The 13,515-nt window shown below is 39.0% G+C and overlaps 1 protein-coding gene across 6 annotated transcripts in view; it reads left to right on the top strand.

Moving 5' to 3' along the window:
• Positions 1-998: 998 nt before the first annotated feature.
• The window catches only part of PARP4 (poly(ADP-ribose) polymerase family member 4), a 57,934-nt gene continuing 45,417 nt past the window's right edge, over positions 999-13,515 (top strand). For 2 of the 6 annotated variants that reach the window (XM_083804854.1, XM_083804853.1), the window contains exons 1-8: positions 1,187-1,447; positions 5,006-5,138; positions 7,689-7,884; positions 8,801-8,924; positions 9,980-10,058; positions 10,616-10,729; positions 11,485-11,634; positions 12,888-13,025. In XM_083804854.1, the coding sequence (XP_083660980.1) occupies positions 1,287-1,447; positions 5,006-5,138; positions 7,689-7,884; positions 8,801-8,924; positions 9,980-10,058; positions 10,616-10,729; positions 11,485-11,634; positions 12,888-13,025 (1,095 nt within the window). In that variant the 5' untranslated portion in view covers positions 1,187-1,286. The other 4 variants (XM_083804857.1, XM_083804856.1, XM_083804855.1 and 1 more) reach the window with 4 other exon arrangements.

The raw sequence follows: 13,515 nt of genomic DNA, 5'->3' as shown, positions 1-13,515 counted from the left end.
ATGGTTTAGTGGGTGACATTGGTGGTAGGGCATGGTTGGACCAAAAACGTATCGCCTGAATGGGTGTCCTGAGGCTGGGTTCTGCATTAACAAAAGGAGCTACTGTGCTGCGAGAAAGGATTCCTACCCATGCCTTTTGAAAGCACAGTATCGTGTTCAGCCTGGAGAAGAGGAGGCTGAGGGGAGACCTCATCGCAGTCTACAGCTTCCTCACAAGGGGGAGTGGAGACGATCTTTTCTCTTTAGTGACCAGCGATAGGACCCACGGCTATGGTGTCAGGCTGCTGCAGGAGAGGTTCAGGCTGGATATGAGGAAAAGGTTCTTCACTGAGAGGGTGGTCGTGCACTGGAACAGGCTGCCCAGGGAAGTAGTCACTGCACCAAGTGTGTCAGAGTTTAAGAAGCATTTGGACTGTGCACTTAGTCACGTGGTCTGAATTTTTGGGTAGACCTGTGTGGTGCCAGGAGTTGGACTCGATGATCCTTACGGGTCCCTTCCAACTAGGGGTATTCTATGGTTCTACGTTTAATCCCTTGACATCCTCGTGAAAACACAGCAAAGGTTTGTTTTCAGTATTCCTGCACACTGAAGGCCTGACAGGGTTCCAGGTTGTTCATGGTCTGGTTTTGGCCGACAAAAAATTATGTTGGGCTCCCTCTCCATGCTAGGAGTGCAGTCCATTGTCCATTGCTAACAATGATCCGTAACTTGCAGGTTGATAACTACAAGTTAACTGCATAGCTACATAACAACTACAGAACTACAAGTTTACATGAAATTCTTCTGAGGTCGTTAGGGCCTTATGGACCTCCACCGAGATAAATTAAAACTGTAAGAATTAAACCAGAAGCAATTGTCAGCAGTTTTTCTTCGCATAACTTTCTTATCAGCTATAAAAGTGTTTCCTAGCAGTTAATTCTCAACACACACGTTAAATATAATCATTCACTGTTTTGATTTTGAATTTGGGAAAGTTTGCAGTTCAAAAGGAGTAAAGCCAAACGCTTTGCTAAAATTCCGTGAGAAGTTTGATTCTCTAGGGAAATAGGAGGAAGAAGAGAGGCTAATATTCTGTGGTCAATAATGAAGGAGAATAAGGTCCTCTTCACTCAAAGGAGAGAAGAACTGCTGAGGAGGGACTGCGCAGGCTTCAGCTACATTTCCTGCTGTCTGTAAGGTATTTCAAAACTCACTTGCACTTTAACAGTGAGTTTCCTCCTTCAAGCACAGCGAGAGCTGGTGCTCCTTATTGTTCAGTTGGCTGCACTTTGCTTGGTTTATTTATATGACAGGGTCACAATTGCTGGCGCTGTCTCTTTGGGCATTTCACAGGCAGGTATGTGCGTGCCCCATCCCTTCCTACCAACCTACAACTATCGCTCCGGTTGCACTTTGCCCTGTTGAGGAAGCAGGAAGATCGTTCAGGGAGAGGAACTGCCAGAGTGGGTGAGTGTAAACAATTTTTCACCGAAAACCTAAAGAGAGGAGTGGGATCGGAGTCATTTAATAGCTCTCATGCTGGGAGCAGAGAAAGGGTGAGGGGGGTCTTCACTTTGCAGACAAACTTAGCAAAGTGAATCTGCCCTTCCATCAAGTTTTCACATTGCTTTCTGCTTACTGGTCGACACTACGGCTTACTTACAGATCAGTTCTCTCAAGATTTTTTTCTTAGTTATTAGCTGCATAGCTTTCATAAGCAAGTGCAATGTAAAATATCTTTGTGGAGTTTTGCATCACATATGAGCTACCAAATTCAGTTGCTTCTCAAGTTTCTGTGTGAAAGAGGGATGTATTGGTAGGGATGATGTTTGCGATAGCTTGTACATATTCCATTACCCTCCTAATAATCTGTGTGTTTAGGCTGTGTGAATAGAATTCATTGTTTCCCGAGGAGACAAATTCTGGAAACTTGAGCAATATCCAGAAGCTGCTGTAGAGAATATGCTAAGAAATCTAGTGCCTGCAGAGTTCCAGTGCAAAGGGAGGCAGTGCCCAGACCAGTAAGATGGTTTTAATAAGAGAAACTTTTGGCAGTGGTACATTTGCCTTTGTATATGATACAAATTAATCTACCCAAGCCAAGTTATATGGGTGCATCTTAAAAGATCATTACTACCTCAGATAATGTAGTATCTTGCAAAAACCTCTTAGTTAAAATACAGGAAGAAGAGTTAGGGGTTTTTTTGCATCTGTGAGCAAAGAGTACTTTTATGCTGAACGCACTGGTAATGCCAGACAACAAAATACAAGAGCCTCAAAATATAAGTATATAATAATTTCATGTGTCCTTTGATCCTCAATCTGCTGTCTGCCTCACCTAAATGCATGTATCATCACTGCAGTGTTGCCAGTTCTCAGATGTGTAGGGTAGTAGATGATTTGGGGTCCCTTCCTATAGATTACCTTTATGAGATCAGATTATATACATATGTATTTAAAAAAAATGTGTCTGATAGTGTTGATTTTCTAGGGTTTCCTGAAACCTCAAATTCAAATGAATTTTGTTTCCCCCTCTCTATGACCAACTTCTTCCTTTCTGCTCATAACTCAAGTTACGGCAGCTGGCCATCTGATAGCTTTTTTACTGCACTGAAGAACAGCTGTATGTGCATTCACTGAAAATCAAACATGCCATAGAGTAAGAAAATACACATATTCCTTCTTTGTTGTTATTGTGGGTTTTTTTTGGTTGACTGGTTTTTATTTTTCCTTTCCTAAACTGTCTTTATCTCAACCCAGGAGGTTTCTAAAGTTTGCCCTTCTGATTCTCTTCCCCCCATCCAGCTGAGAGTGAGGGGAAGTGAGGGACTGGTGAGCTTAGCTGCTTACCAGGGTTAAAACACCACTTCTGAAATGCCATGGTCAGTGCCACTTAAAAATTTTCTCTGCCATGTTAGGGTCTTTTGGGTTGTTTTCTCTCAACACTAAATCAAAAATCAACAGATTTGATGTGGAAGCTTTGTTGGCCTTGTAAAGGCTTTGGTGCAATTGATCAATATGAATTTCTAAACCAGAAGAACCTGTTGGGTAATTCAATGACAGGTTAGCTTCTAGTCCTAAGAAACTACTAGAGAAACAGTTCTAACATAGCACATAAAAATATAAAGTGGTAAATGAAAGTAGTTCAAACAGCTTCTGCTTTCCTTTTTGAGGTTTTTAACGTGGTTGTTTATTTCTAGGAGTAGAAGGATGGGAGCTTAACCACAGTTTGCTGTGTATGTGGGAGCTCTCATCAATTTGGAGAAATGTCATTTTTGCTCTGAATGGCTTGTCCAAGAGAGATGGCACTTAATTTCAGACATTTTTGGCCAACACAAGAACCGCCTTCCTTTCGTATTATGTTTACTTTCAAACAAGTAATTTCTTTTTTGTTTTGCCTCATTCTGTGATTCCAGGGTAAAATTGGAGAGGCCAAATACCCTGGATTGTCATTTTTTTTCCAGTTATCCCACAGTTAAAAGTATTTGTCCTTAAGTCACCATGGAAAATTTACATTTTCAAGTAGCTCTTCCAGAAATATAAACAGTTAGAGTAAAAACATTTTTTTTTTTTTACCAGCGACACTGATACTAACCCCCCAGCTGAGATATGGCCATGGTTTACTGGCAGTCAAATAATCATTCAAAAAAAGAATTTATGATCTGAATATTTTGTTTTACAGGCGTACATTCTCTTTGTGCTACTTACTGTAGCCTTAGCAGTGTGTTTGCATTAGCAGTTTGGCTTGGAGCAGCAATGCAAATTTAAGGCAAATCTTTTGGTCGTCAGGAGTTCTCAAAGTGGTTTTGTGGTATACTGTCCTAATGCCTTTCCGAGAAAACTGAATTGGACACCGTGCTTCAAATATGTTCAGTGGGAACGATGGTTTTGGGTTCTCTGTGAACTCACTTTGTCACAAGGTCCTCTAGCTCGCACTTAGTTTTAGCACTTTTGTTTACCAGTGAAAGGCTCTGGAAAAGCTGTGATGTGCTGAGGCACGCATATGCTGTATAAAGAGCTCAGTGCTCTGTGTAGTGTTCTCATTCACACTGTCATTTTCTTTATCATTCATCATTGGTTTTTAAAATAAGAATAACTTTACACTCACAAGTGTCCAGGAAAATAAATATGCAATGATTATACATTGTAGTGGCTTAAACTAGGCACTGCCTTTACATTTTGTTGTCATAAATTCTGTTTAAATAAAACTTTCCCAGCCTCTCATATCTTAGCATAGTTTGTCACAAATGACACACAGCCAATTTTTATTCAATTTATTTTACAGACAATTTAGGCTGACATGGCTGAGAAGAGCAGCAGTCCCCCTACATCCATTTCTCTCCTACTCCTCCATCACTTTCAGTGCTTTGCTACTCTTTTGTGCCTGCATAAATCTTTGCCCTAGCCCAGAAATGAATTCAATCAGAAAACAGATCTAGATTAAAGCTAGTCTCTTGTTCTGGATTGTTGTTTTTGTTTCTTTGTTTGTTGGTGTATACTTGTGGGTTTTGTTGCTGTTGTTAGGTTGTGTTTAATCTGGATCAATTTTCTGAAGCTCTTTTTAAATGTTTGTGTTTTTTTTTATTATTATTTAAAGATTATATGTACAACACTGAGTAGAAACATGAAAAATAGTTCATGTTCTTGAAAAAAACAGTTGTTTTATAAAGGTACTATGTGAAAGGGGACCAGAAGGAGAGTTGTTCCAGTTTAAACTAAGATCGTTCCACTTTACTAACAGTGGATACTAACAGCAAAAGGTCAAGGTATGAGTTTGACAATTAGTTCAAGCCATGACTTGACGGAAAATGTAGGTCACACTAAATTTTCCATATCTTTTTTTAAAATGAATAAAACTGATTAAGAGATGTTCTTTGTCAATTTGATTGCCATGCTGATAAAATGGGATTTGTTGCGGAACTTCCTAGAGTAGAAAAGGGAATATTTGGTGAGAAACTACTTAGGTGGGTAGTAGGAATGAAAGATTTCTTAGCCAAAATAAATCCCTCTTTTCTGTCTTAACAGGAGGGCAATGACAATCTTTGCAAACTGTGTGTTCTTTGTTAAAGTGAGGTACTTGCCCATTCAGGAGAAGAACAGCCTAAGAGCATGCCTAAAAGAAAATGGTGGAGTAATTCATTACATGATTAATCGCAAGGTAAGTTCTAGATTTATTTCTGAGATCTCAGAAGGAGAATACCAAGTGGTGTAAGTGTTGTCGAGTGTTAATCTTGCCTCATGTAGAGAAATAAGGACTGTAGAGATTATTTCTCTGTTCAGTATTTCTGCTTATAATTCTAATGCTCTGTAGTACTGAAATGTCTCATAGAAAAAATAAGAGCAATATTCTCTCTCTACAAAAGAATCAGGGAGGCTTTTTTTCCTGGATAAAGTTGCCACGTTGGTTTTCTTCTCACGTCATCAGGGAGCAGAAGCTCTGAATAAGGAGACACATCCCTGAATTGGGTTTTGGTCTTGTTGCTGTTTATACTAATGCAAGCATTTGATTACAGAGAAGTGATGGTTGTAGAGTTAGAAGTTTGTGATATCACAGCTGTTAATTTAAATACAGGTTTCTGTTTGGAATATATACTGAACAAGCAGCATGGATAAATCATGACACGTGCAGGAATGAAATCAGCAGGTCACATTATGCACCTAGGAGTGTTTGTGGGACTGTGGCCAGGCAGCATGGCTTGGCCCACGTCTGTACTAATGAACTTCCTTGGTTGTCAGGGCTGAGCAGCCACATCCAGCCTGCCTGATGGGAGTGGCCATGGTGATGTTCCTCTCCCAAACCATGCATGGAAGCTGGGGGAAGTGAGTTGGTGGAGTCTAGAAGTGCCAAGGAACATGCTAATGCCATAGCAATATAAGTATTCATGTGCCAGTGTCAGGGAGTGGATTCTCTAACTTAATAGCGAAGGCATAGTTAGTGCCTTGTCACTTCTGCCACTTGAAAGTGACATTCATTTCCTCCCCCCACAAAGCTAGTACTTGCAACAAGCTCATACATATTGCCATATTAGAGCTCTTCTAATCTACCTTGGGAAGAAGATAGTGCATTGTATTTTGATTTTTTGTTTTGTTTTCTCTGTATACTTTTTTTTTTATTTTAAGAGGAGTATGATCAAGCAAACTAATTTCTCCCTCTCACTCTTGTGTAACATTTCCTCATAAAGCACTGAGTGAGTTAGTTTAAACTCTGCTGTTAATGCACACAGCTTCCATAGGTGACTGTTATTTTACAAACAACAAAAAACATATTTGATATCCTCAAGAGTCTGTAGATTGATTTTTGCATAACTTAAGGAGTTGGCATTAAATATCTTTTTTTTTTATTATTAAGAAAAGGAATGTGTGAAGCAAAGGAATATCGTTGGCACATTATATTGTTTGGAGCCCAGCACTTTTCCTGGCAACTCTGACAATGCACATCTGTTTAGGGGAGAAAGTGAAGAATTGAAGAATAACATATTGAGGTGTAGCAAGAGTATTCCAAAGACATGATGGATTTCTTTGCCCTCTAAATTCAGGATCTTCTAAGCTGCTTTCAAGACCAGGTTAGATGAGGCCCTGAGGAACATGATCTAGTGGGTGGCGTCCCCTCCAGCCCTTTTACCAGCTCTGTTGCACTCCTCTGGATGCTTTCAAGTACCTTAACATCCTTTTTATGCTGTGGGGCCCAAAACTGCACACAAGGTTCAAGGTGGGGCCAGACCAATGCTAAATGTAGTGGGAGAATCACCTCTTTTGACTGTCTGGCTATGCTGTGTTTAATGCACCCCGAAATGCGGTTTGTCCAGGGCACGCTACTGGCTCATGCTGAGCCAGCTGTCAACCACCACCCCCAAATCTCTTTCTTCTGAGCTGTCCTCCAGCCTCGTCTCTCTGTCTGTACCTGTGTCTGGCATTACTTTGTCCCAGGTGCAGCACCCAGCGTTTTCCTTTGTTGAGCTTTGTGCTGTTGAGTATTGCTCAATGCTCCAATGGATGTAGAACCCTCTGCAAGGCTCCTCATCCCTCCAGAGAGTCAGCAGCACCTCCCAGTTTATTATTATCAGCAAACTTGCTGAGGATGCATTCCATTCCTGCATCCAGATCATTGATAAGTGTTGAACAGAACTGGCGCTAGAACCGAGCCCTGGGGAACACCACTAGTGACACCAGCCAGGTACAGCCCCATTGACTACAACCCTTTGAGCTCTACCATCAAAACTATGCAGAAAGTTTAAACTTTCAGCATAAATGTGATTCCAGTAAAGCAGTGTAAGGTTCTTTATAAGGCTACCAAAGCATATTATGATTGTTCAGGACTCTGCCCAGCTATTTTTTTTATCCTGTTATCCCAAAGAGTATTGGATTTTTAACTAGTTGGCCACTATAGAGCTTGGCCTGTTATTGGACCTCCTGTGTGCTGCTAAAAGGTCTACAGAACATTAGGCACTTGTCTGCCCTCATATCTCTGTAATTACTGTAGAAAGATGGGCATGATCTGAAGTTAGCCATATTTTAGTCTCTCTGTTGTCTATGGAGGAAGTGCAGAACTATCGTGTCTCTAAATTAGAAACTTGATCCAAAAAGGTTGTGTTTAAAATGTTTCCTTTGGACTCTAGAATTTTACCAGTATGGATTGCAAATAAACAATGTTTGGATTAATTTTTTAGTTGTGTGTGCCTAACAGTTGTAACTGTAACCTGTCTTTCAGTGTACACATGTTCTTGTGGATACTGCTGACGTCCTCAGTTGTCATGATCTAAAAACTATTCGGAAATATCAGCTGCCTGTTGTATATGCAGATTTCATTCGGAAATCGGTTAAAAATGGGAAGCTTTTGCCAACTGATGCGTATGAGGTTAATACATCACAAGGCGACACTTCTAACCAATGGCCAGACAGACACGGTAGGTATATTTGGCATGGTGTAGCCATCTATCAGTTACTTTGGGAAAGAACGTTTCAGAAGGTCAATATTTCAAATCAAGTTTTAAGAAATCAGCAACCATGGATATTGGGAATAAAGTTGATATAAATAAGATTTTTTTCTGAAAAAAAAAATCCTAAAACCCGTTTACAAGCACATGAAGGACAAGAAAATTATCAGGAGTAGTCAGCGTGGATTCACCAAGGGGAAATCATGCTTGACCAGCTTGATAAGCTTCTAAAATGAAGTGGCTGGCCTGGTAAATGAGGGGTGGGCAGTGGGAAGGCCATTGACACTGTATCCGATAAGATCCTCATAGACAAGCTATTGAACTATGGGCTGGAGAGGCAGACAGCGATGTGGATTGAAAACTAACTGAATAGCTAGGCCCGGAGGATGGTGATCGGTGATGCAAAGTCTAGTTGGAGGCCAGCAACAAGCAGAGTACCTCAGGTGTCAGTACTGGGTCCAGCCCTCTTCAACGTCTTCATTGAATGATGGGGCAGAGTGTTCGCTCAGCAAGTTTGCTGAGGGCATGAAACTTGGAGGAGTGGCAGATAAACCAGAGGGTCGTGCTGCCATCCAAAGGGTCCTCAGCAGGCTGGAGAAATGGTCTGGCAAAAACCTCAAGAAGTAGAAAACCCTGCACCTGGGGAGGAACAACCCCAGGCACCAGGACATGCTGGGGGCCACCCAGCTGGAAAGCAGCTGTGCAGGAAAGGACCTGGGGGTCACCGAGTTGAACATGAGCCACCAATAGTGGAGCTAAGAAGGCTAAAAGTATTCTTGGCTGCATTAGGCAAAGCATTGCCAGCAGGTCAAGAGAGGTGATCCTAGGTTAAGTTAAATTAGAGAACCCAGATACTCTACCAAGTAAATAAATGTTTTGATTGCAGGTTTGGAAGACGTGTCATCTTCTGAGAACAAAAATGCCACAAATCAAAATGAAAGCAAAGACCTGAATCCTACTGTTATAGCAGAAAGTGACAACAAAATTGCGTTCGAAGTAGGGACACTCAGGTAAAATGATAAAATTAAATATGTGTTTTGATACATCTATGTTGATATTTATGTCAAAGAAAAAAACAAACTTTCCAATCTGTTTCAGCGGTCAAGATCTCTTCTGGAGATTGTTTAGTACCTTAACAACAGTGTAGTGAAGGAAAAAGTTATTCTTTCTTCATTTTCTATACTATCTGTATGAGTTTATGACTACTTCTACCTTTTTTTACCTTTGAATCTGACTGTGGAAATTGATTTTACATTTTTCCATCTCAGTAAATACCTACATTCCAGCTCCTTAATGGATGCAAAGCTTCTACCAACTCAGCAGCTGTTTATCATCACGTATTTTTTATTAGTTTGGTTCACCTGGGTTTTTATTTGCTATCCACTCCAGTTCGTTGTTTTTAGAAGTGTCAAGCATCTCTCTCTCCTGTGAAAATTCTTGGGAGAGCTGAAAATCAAGATCATGAGATTGCCCTTATTTGATAGGGAAAGAGTATTGTTCTAACTTTTACCAATTATTGAATTAAAGGAACAAAGCCAGCTCCAATGCTCTTATTTTAAAATGAATAAAATGCAGCTTTCACTTTCAGAGGCTGCTGTTCAGTGATAGGGAAGGTATTTAGTTACTCTCAGGGAATTTAGTAGAAGTAATGTCTAAAAGTCCCGATGCTGAAGGATATGATTACAAGTATATATGTTAATGTGAAAATCAAGAATAAGAGAGGAATTAACATCAGGGAGCGCAGGTTAAAAGATGTCAAAAAATTAACATGCAGTCAGGCAATGAAAATCTATGTATTTTCTTGCTTCCAGAGTTTTTCTAAAGGATGAAGATTGAAATCTAGTCTTCATCTTCAAGTTTACACCAGGCATTCGGGCCTACTGGTATAGGTCAGCAGTTTGTCACTGTGGGATTTTATTTCTCAAAACTTTTCTCTTTTTATTTTGCTGCTGAAAAACAGATTTATGTTCTTACATTAATTCTTACTGTAGTGTGATGTTGCAGCCTGTTAAAACACAATATTTACTGGGCACTTGTGGCTTCAATTGCTCTGATTCCATTCCAGATTTTACACTGAAAATGATCAGGATGCTCCTTTTTTCCCTCAAGATTTTGAAGTTGCAAAATACAATGTCCTTGAAAAAGTAAGCCTTTCTCTTACTGTGACAGAATGTAGGATAATCAGTAGACGAGTAGAAGTTTTGCAGTTTTATATACATCAGCAATCCTTTTATGTTATCATGTTCTGCAATGCAAAGAGGAGTACTGACAAGTACTTCAATGCTTTCTGTCTTTCAGTGCAGCCTAATTCTACCAATATAGAACTCCTCTGTTATTGGGGTAGTGTTCTCACCAAAGTATTACAGTAGAATAATACGTGTATGCTTCTGACTAGATATATGTTATTATGGCTGTTATGTGTTAAATCTAACTTAAATGTTAAGCATTTTCATTAAAAAGGCCTTTAAAGCACAGAAATGATGGAATCTTACAGGAAGCCCTGAGAGGAGCTTGTGCTCATTACGATGATACAAATAATGAATAATTTTGCTTTTTTTTTTTTTAGCCCTAGAATTTGTGGTTCTCAGTGGGGTGAAAAAATAAGTAGGACAGGGGGAAGTATTTGGTGCAATATCACATAAATGAAACATACTTAAGCGTTAAATGGGGGGGCGGGGTCTTTATGTCTTTCTCCATTCAGATTAACTCTAAGGGAAGCAAAGATTTTGTAGTTATTGAATTACAGTGCACCCAAGAACAGCATGACTTTCTGTTCCGACTGTATGCACACTTCAGTGCTTCAACTGGAACCAAGGTATGAGCCACTCGTTGACGTTACCTGTTTGTTTCTTTATGCACATTGAACACTCCTGTCCCAGAGATCTTTACATGCTCTTCATTCTTATCTGCAGGCTGATTATTACATATAGATAGTAGGAGGTACTTCTATTAGCTTTATCATAAGAAGTTTGATTCATATTTGGCTTCTCTACTCTGTGTGTTTGCATACAACTCTCAAAAGAGCTGCTTTGGAGCTTGGCAGCAACACAGCATGGTCCTGGGTGCATCTCCCTCAGATGCATGTTCCTGGTAACATCTAAACTGTGTGATGTTTAACTGCAAAAATGCTACAAGGAATGATAGCGTGGGCATACTTTTGAGAGACAGAAAAGCCTGTCTTGAGGGCAGCCTAAGGACATTTCTCAGAGTAAAAGTTATGTTTGCGCTCTGGTATAGCACTGATAGACTGCGTCATTGTAGCAACGCTAAATTCAAGTCAAAGGAGCTGTATCAGGGATGGATTTGGAATATCTCAACCAATAGGAAAAGTTATTCCAGCGCATATTTAGATGAAACTAACTTGTCACTGTGAGGCTCGTATATGAAGCCCTGTGCTTGTTCTTCATGTCCCACAAACCCTCATGAAAGTACTGCCTGGCCAGAAGCCTGATAAACCACAAGCCAAAATGTAAGTGTGGATTTGTCAGCTGTTAGCACAGTGTCTGGTAAAATTGATTCTATAAGTCTATGTATAGTTTCTCCAACTAACTTTACTCTTTCAATTTACAGAATAATAAACAATTCATAGTAAATAAGACTGCTGAAGAAATAAGAGAAAATTATGATATTTTGGTGGCGAATCTGAAGAGCCAGGATTTCCTGCTCAGAGAAACTTTTCCACCAGAAGCAGAATGTTTAGCTTCTACAAAATTGCAAAAGGCTTGTACAATTCACTTGTTTACACTTTTCTGTTCTTAATTATTTGTTTTAGTTTCTAAATTTCTGAATGTGGTAAACACTGTCTAGATTACAGTGATACAGTCATAGGTTAAGGGAAATTGTTTATATGTAAATGTTTTGAAATTGTTTTAGGAATATTAAGAAAATCTTCAAAGCACTTAAAACTTTAAAAGCAAATACAATTATATTCACTATCGTTTTGTCTTCTCTGTAGGTTCGTCACCAACTTTTTTTTTTAAAAAAAAAGGATATACTAATACAGCAACCAAAATTATTATGTCAAAATTATCACTGTGTCATAAGTATTTTGCACACTATACAGATGTCATAGGCTTGGTGTAGATCTTACTGAAATCAGTAACAGGACTCCCTCCAGTGGAAATAGATGTTGGATTCTGCTCCCTAAAGTAGTTTTCAGACAATGTTTTACTGCCATTTAAAATATTTGCACTGTGACAGAAAGTTTTTTCCCATTTACTTTCTCACTGTACTTCTCTCTTCCACCATGGCTAACTTCTATTTTATGGCACAACTAGAACAGAGAATATATCCAGCAATGGCCCACATACATCACCTGGTGATCTCAGGAGCTGTATGGCTGATGCCATATAAACAAGTAATGTAGCATGTCCAAATGTGTGCTAATTGTTTAATGTCATCAAGTTTAGTGGAAGTTGCTGGAGTTGAAGAACAATGATAAAAAGCTTAAGTAAATACTTTAACAATGTTCCTCAGATAAGAAAATCTGTTTTCACAACTTTTATTGAATGTATGAATTGCACTGAAACTCATCACCTTTGTACTCTCCTGTTGTTTTACTACAATTTTTTAGTTTCACAGTAATAATGTCTTTCCCACCAGAGCTTTCTTACAGAGAATTATATCTATAGTTGCAGTATCTCCAGTGTTTTATAACACTGGCCGTTTTGAACCATCTGTTCTTTTACCAGCTGTGTAAAACTATTAAGTCCTTATACCTGATAGTACAATATAATGTTAAAGATACCAAACATATCAACTTCATTCCAAGATGTTATGTCTTAATTTTCAAGATAGATCATGGCCACTTGCCTGCCATGCTCTTCACCTGAAAGAGTTAAAAAGGCAAACTTTCTCTTCAAGTTGATGGAACTGAAGAAATTATATTAGGCATGGATGTATATTGTTCATCAGAATAGGAAAATTCCTGTTGCATTTTGTCTTTCCACTGAATTGTGTTTGTTTTACTACAGTTACTTCTAGAAGAATCCATAAATTCAAGTGCTATATGCCAGCAAGTTAGTGATTTTGTGGAACTGATCTGGGCAGAAGCTCTTGGCCACCTGGATAGCCTACTATTTGAATCAGTAAAAAACATAAGTCTAAATGATGTAAGTTAATTCTTATTACTCCATGAGGACCCATACATAAACGCTATTATAAGTATTTTTTTCCCCAGCAAACAAGAATGTTCTGTTTCAGATTGGAATTGGTAATTACATCGGGTAACCATATTTCAGTCAGACATTCTCTTGTATTAGAAAAAATAGTTTTAATTATAGTCCATGTCTGTATTATCAGATGACATATAATTAACATATGGCATCTCATGAAGGCCTTTGGATATTACAACTGTTATTGAAAGAAATTGCCTATCCATCCCTCTGTTAACTGTATGGTTCATTTAATCCTTTTTTTTTCCACATACCTCAGTGGTTTTGCTTTCCTTCCTAAACAGTTAGGAGGCTAACGTTTATTCATGTGATTTAAGTTTGTATAATTTAAGTCATGGCTGCTTGACAGCAGTTTTTTTTCATCTCTGTTAGTACTGGAGGAAAAAATATTTGGAGATTATGTTGGTTTTAAATTGGAAGAGCTTTG

This window comes from Anser anser (assembly GCF_964211835.1).
Source record: "Anser anser genome assembly, chromosome: 1".
NCBI lineage: Eukaryota > Metazoa > Chordata > Aves > Anseriformes > Anatidae > Anser > Anser anser.
The sequence above is the reverse complement of the archived record's forward strand: the minus strand, read 5'-3'. Positions and strand labels throughout refer to the sequence as shown.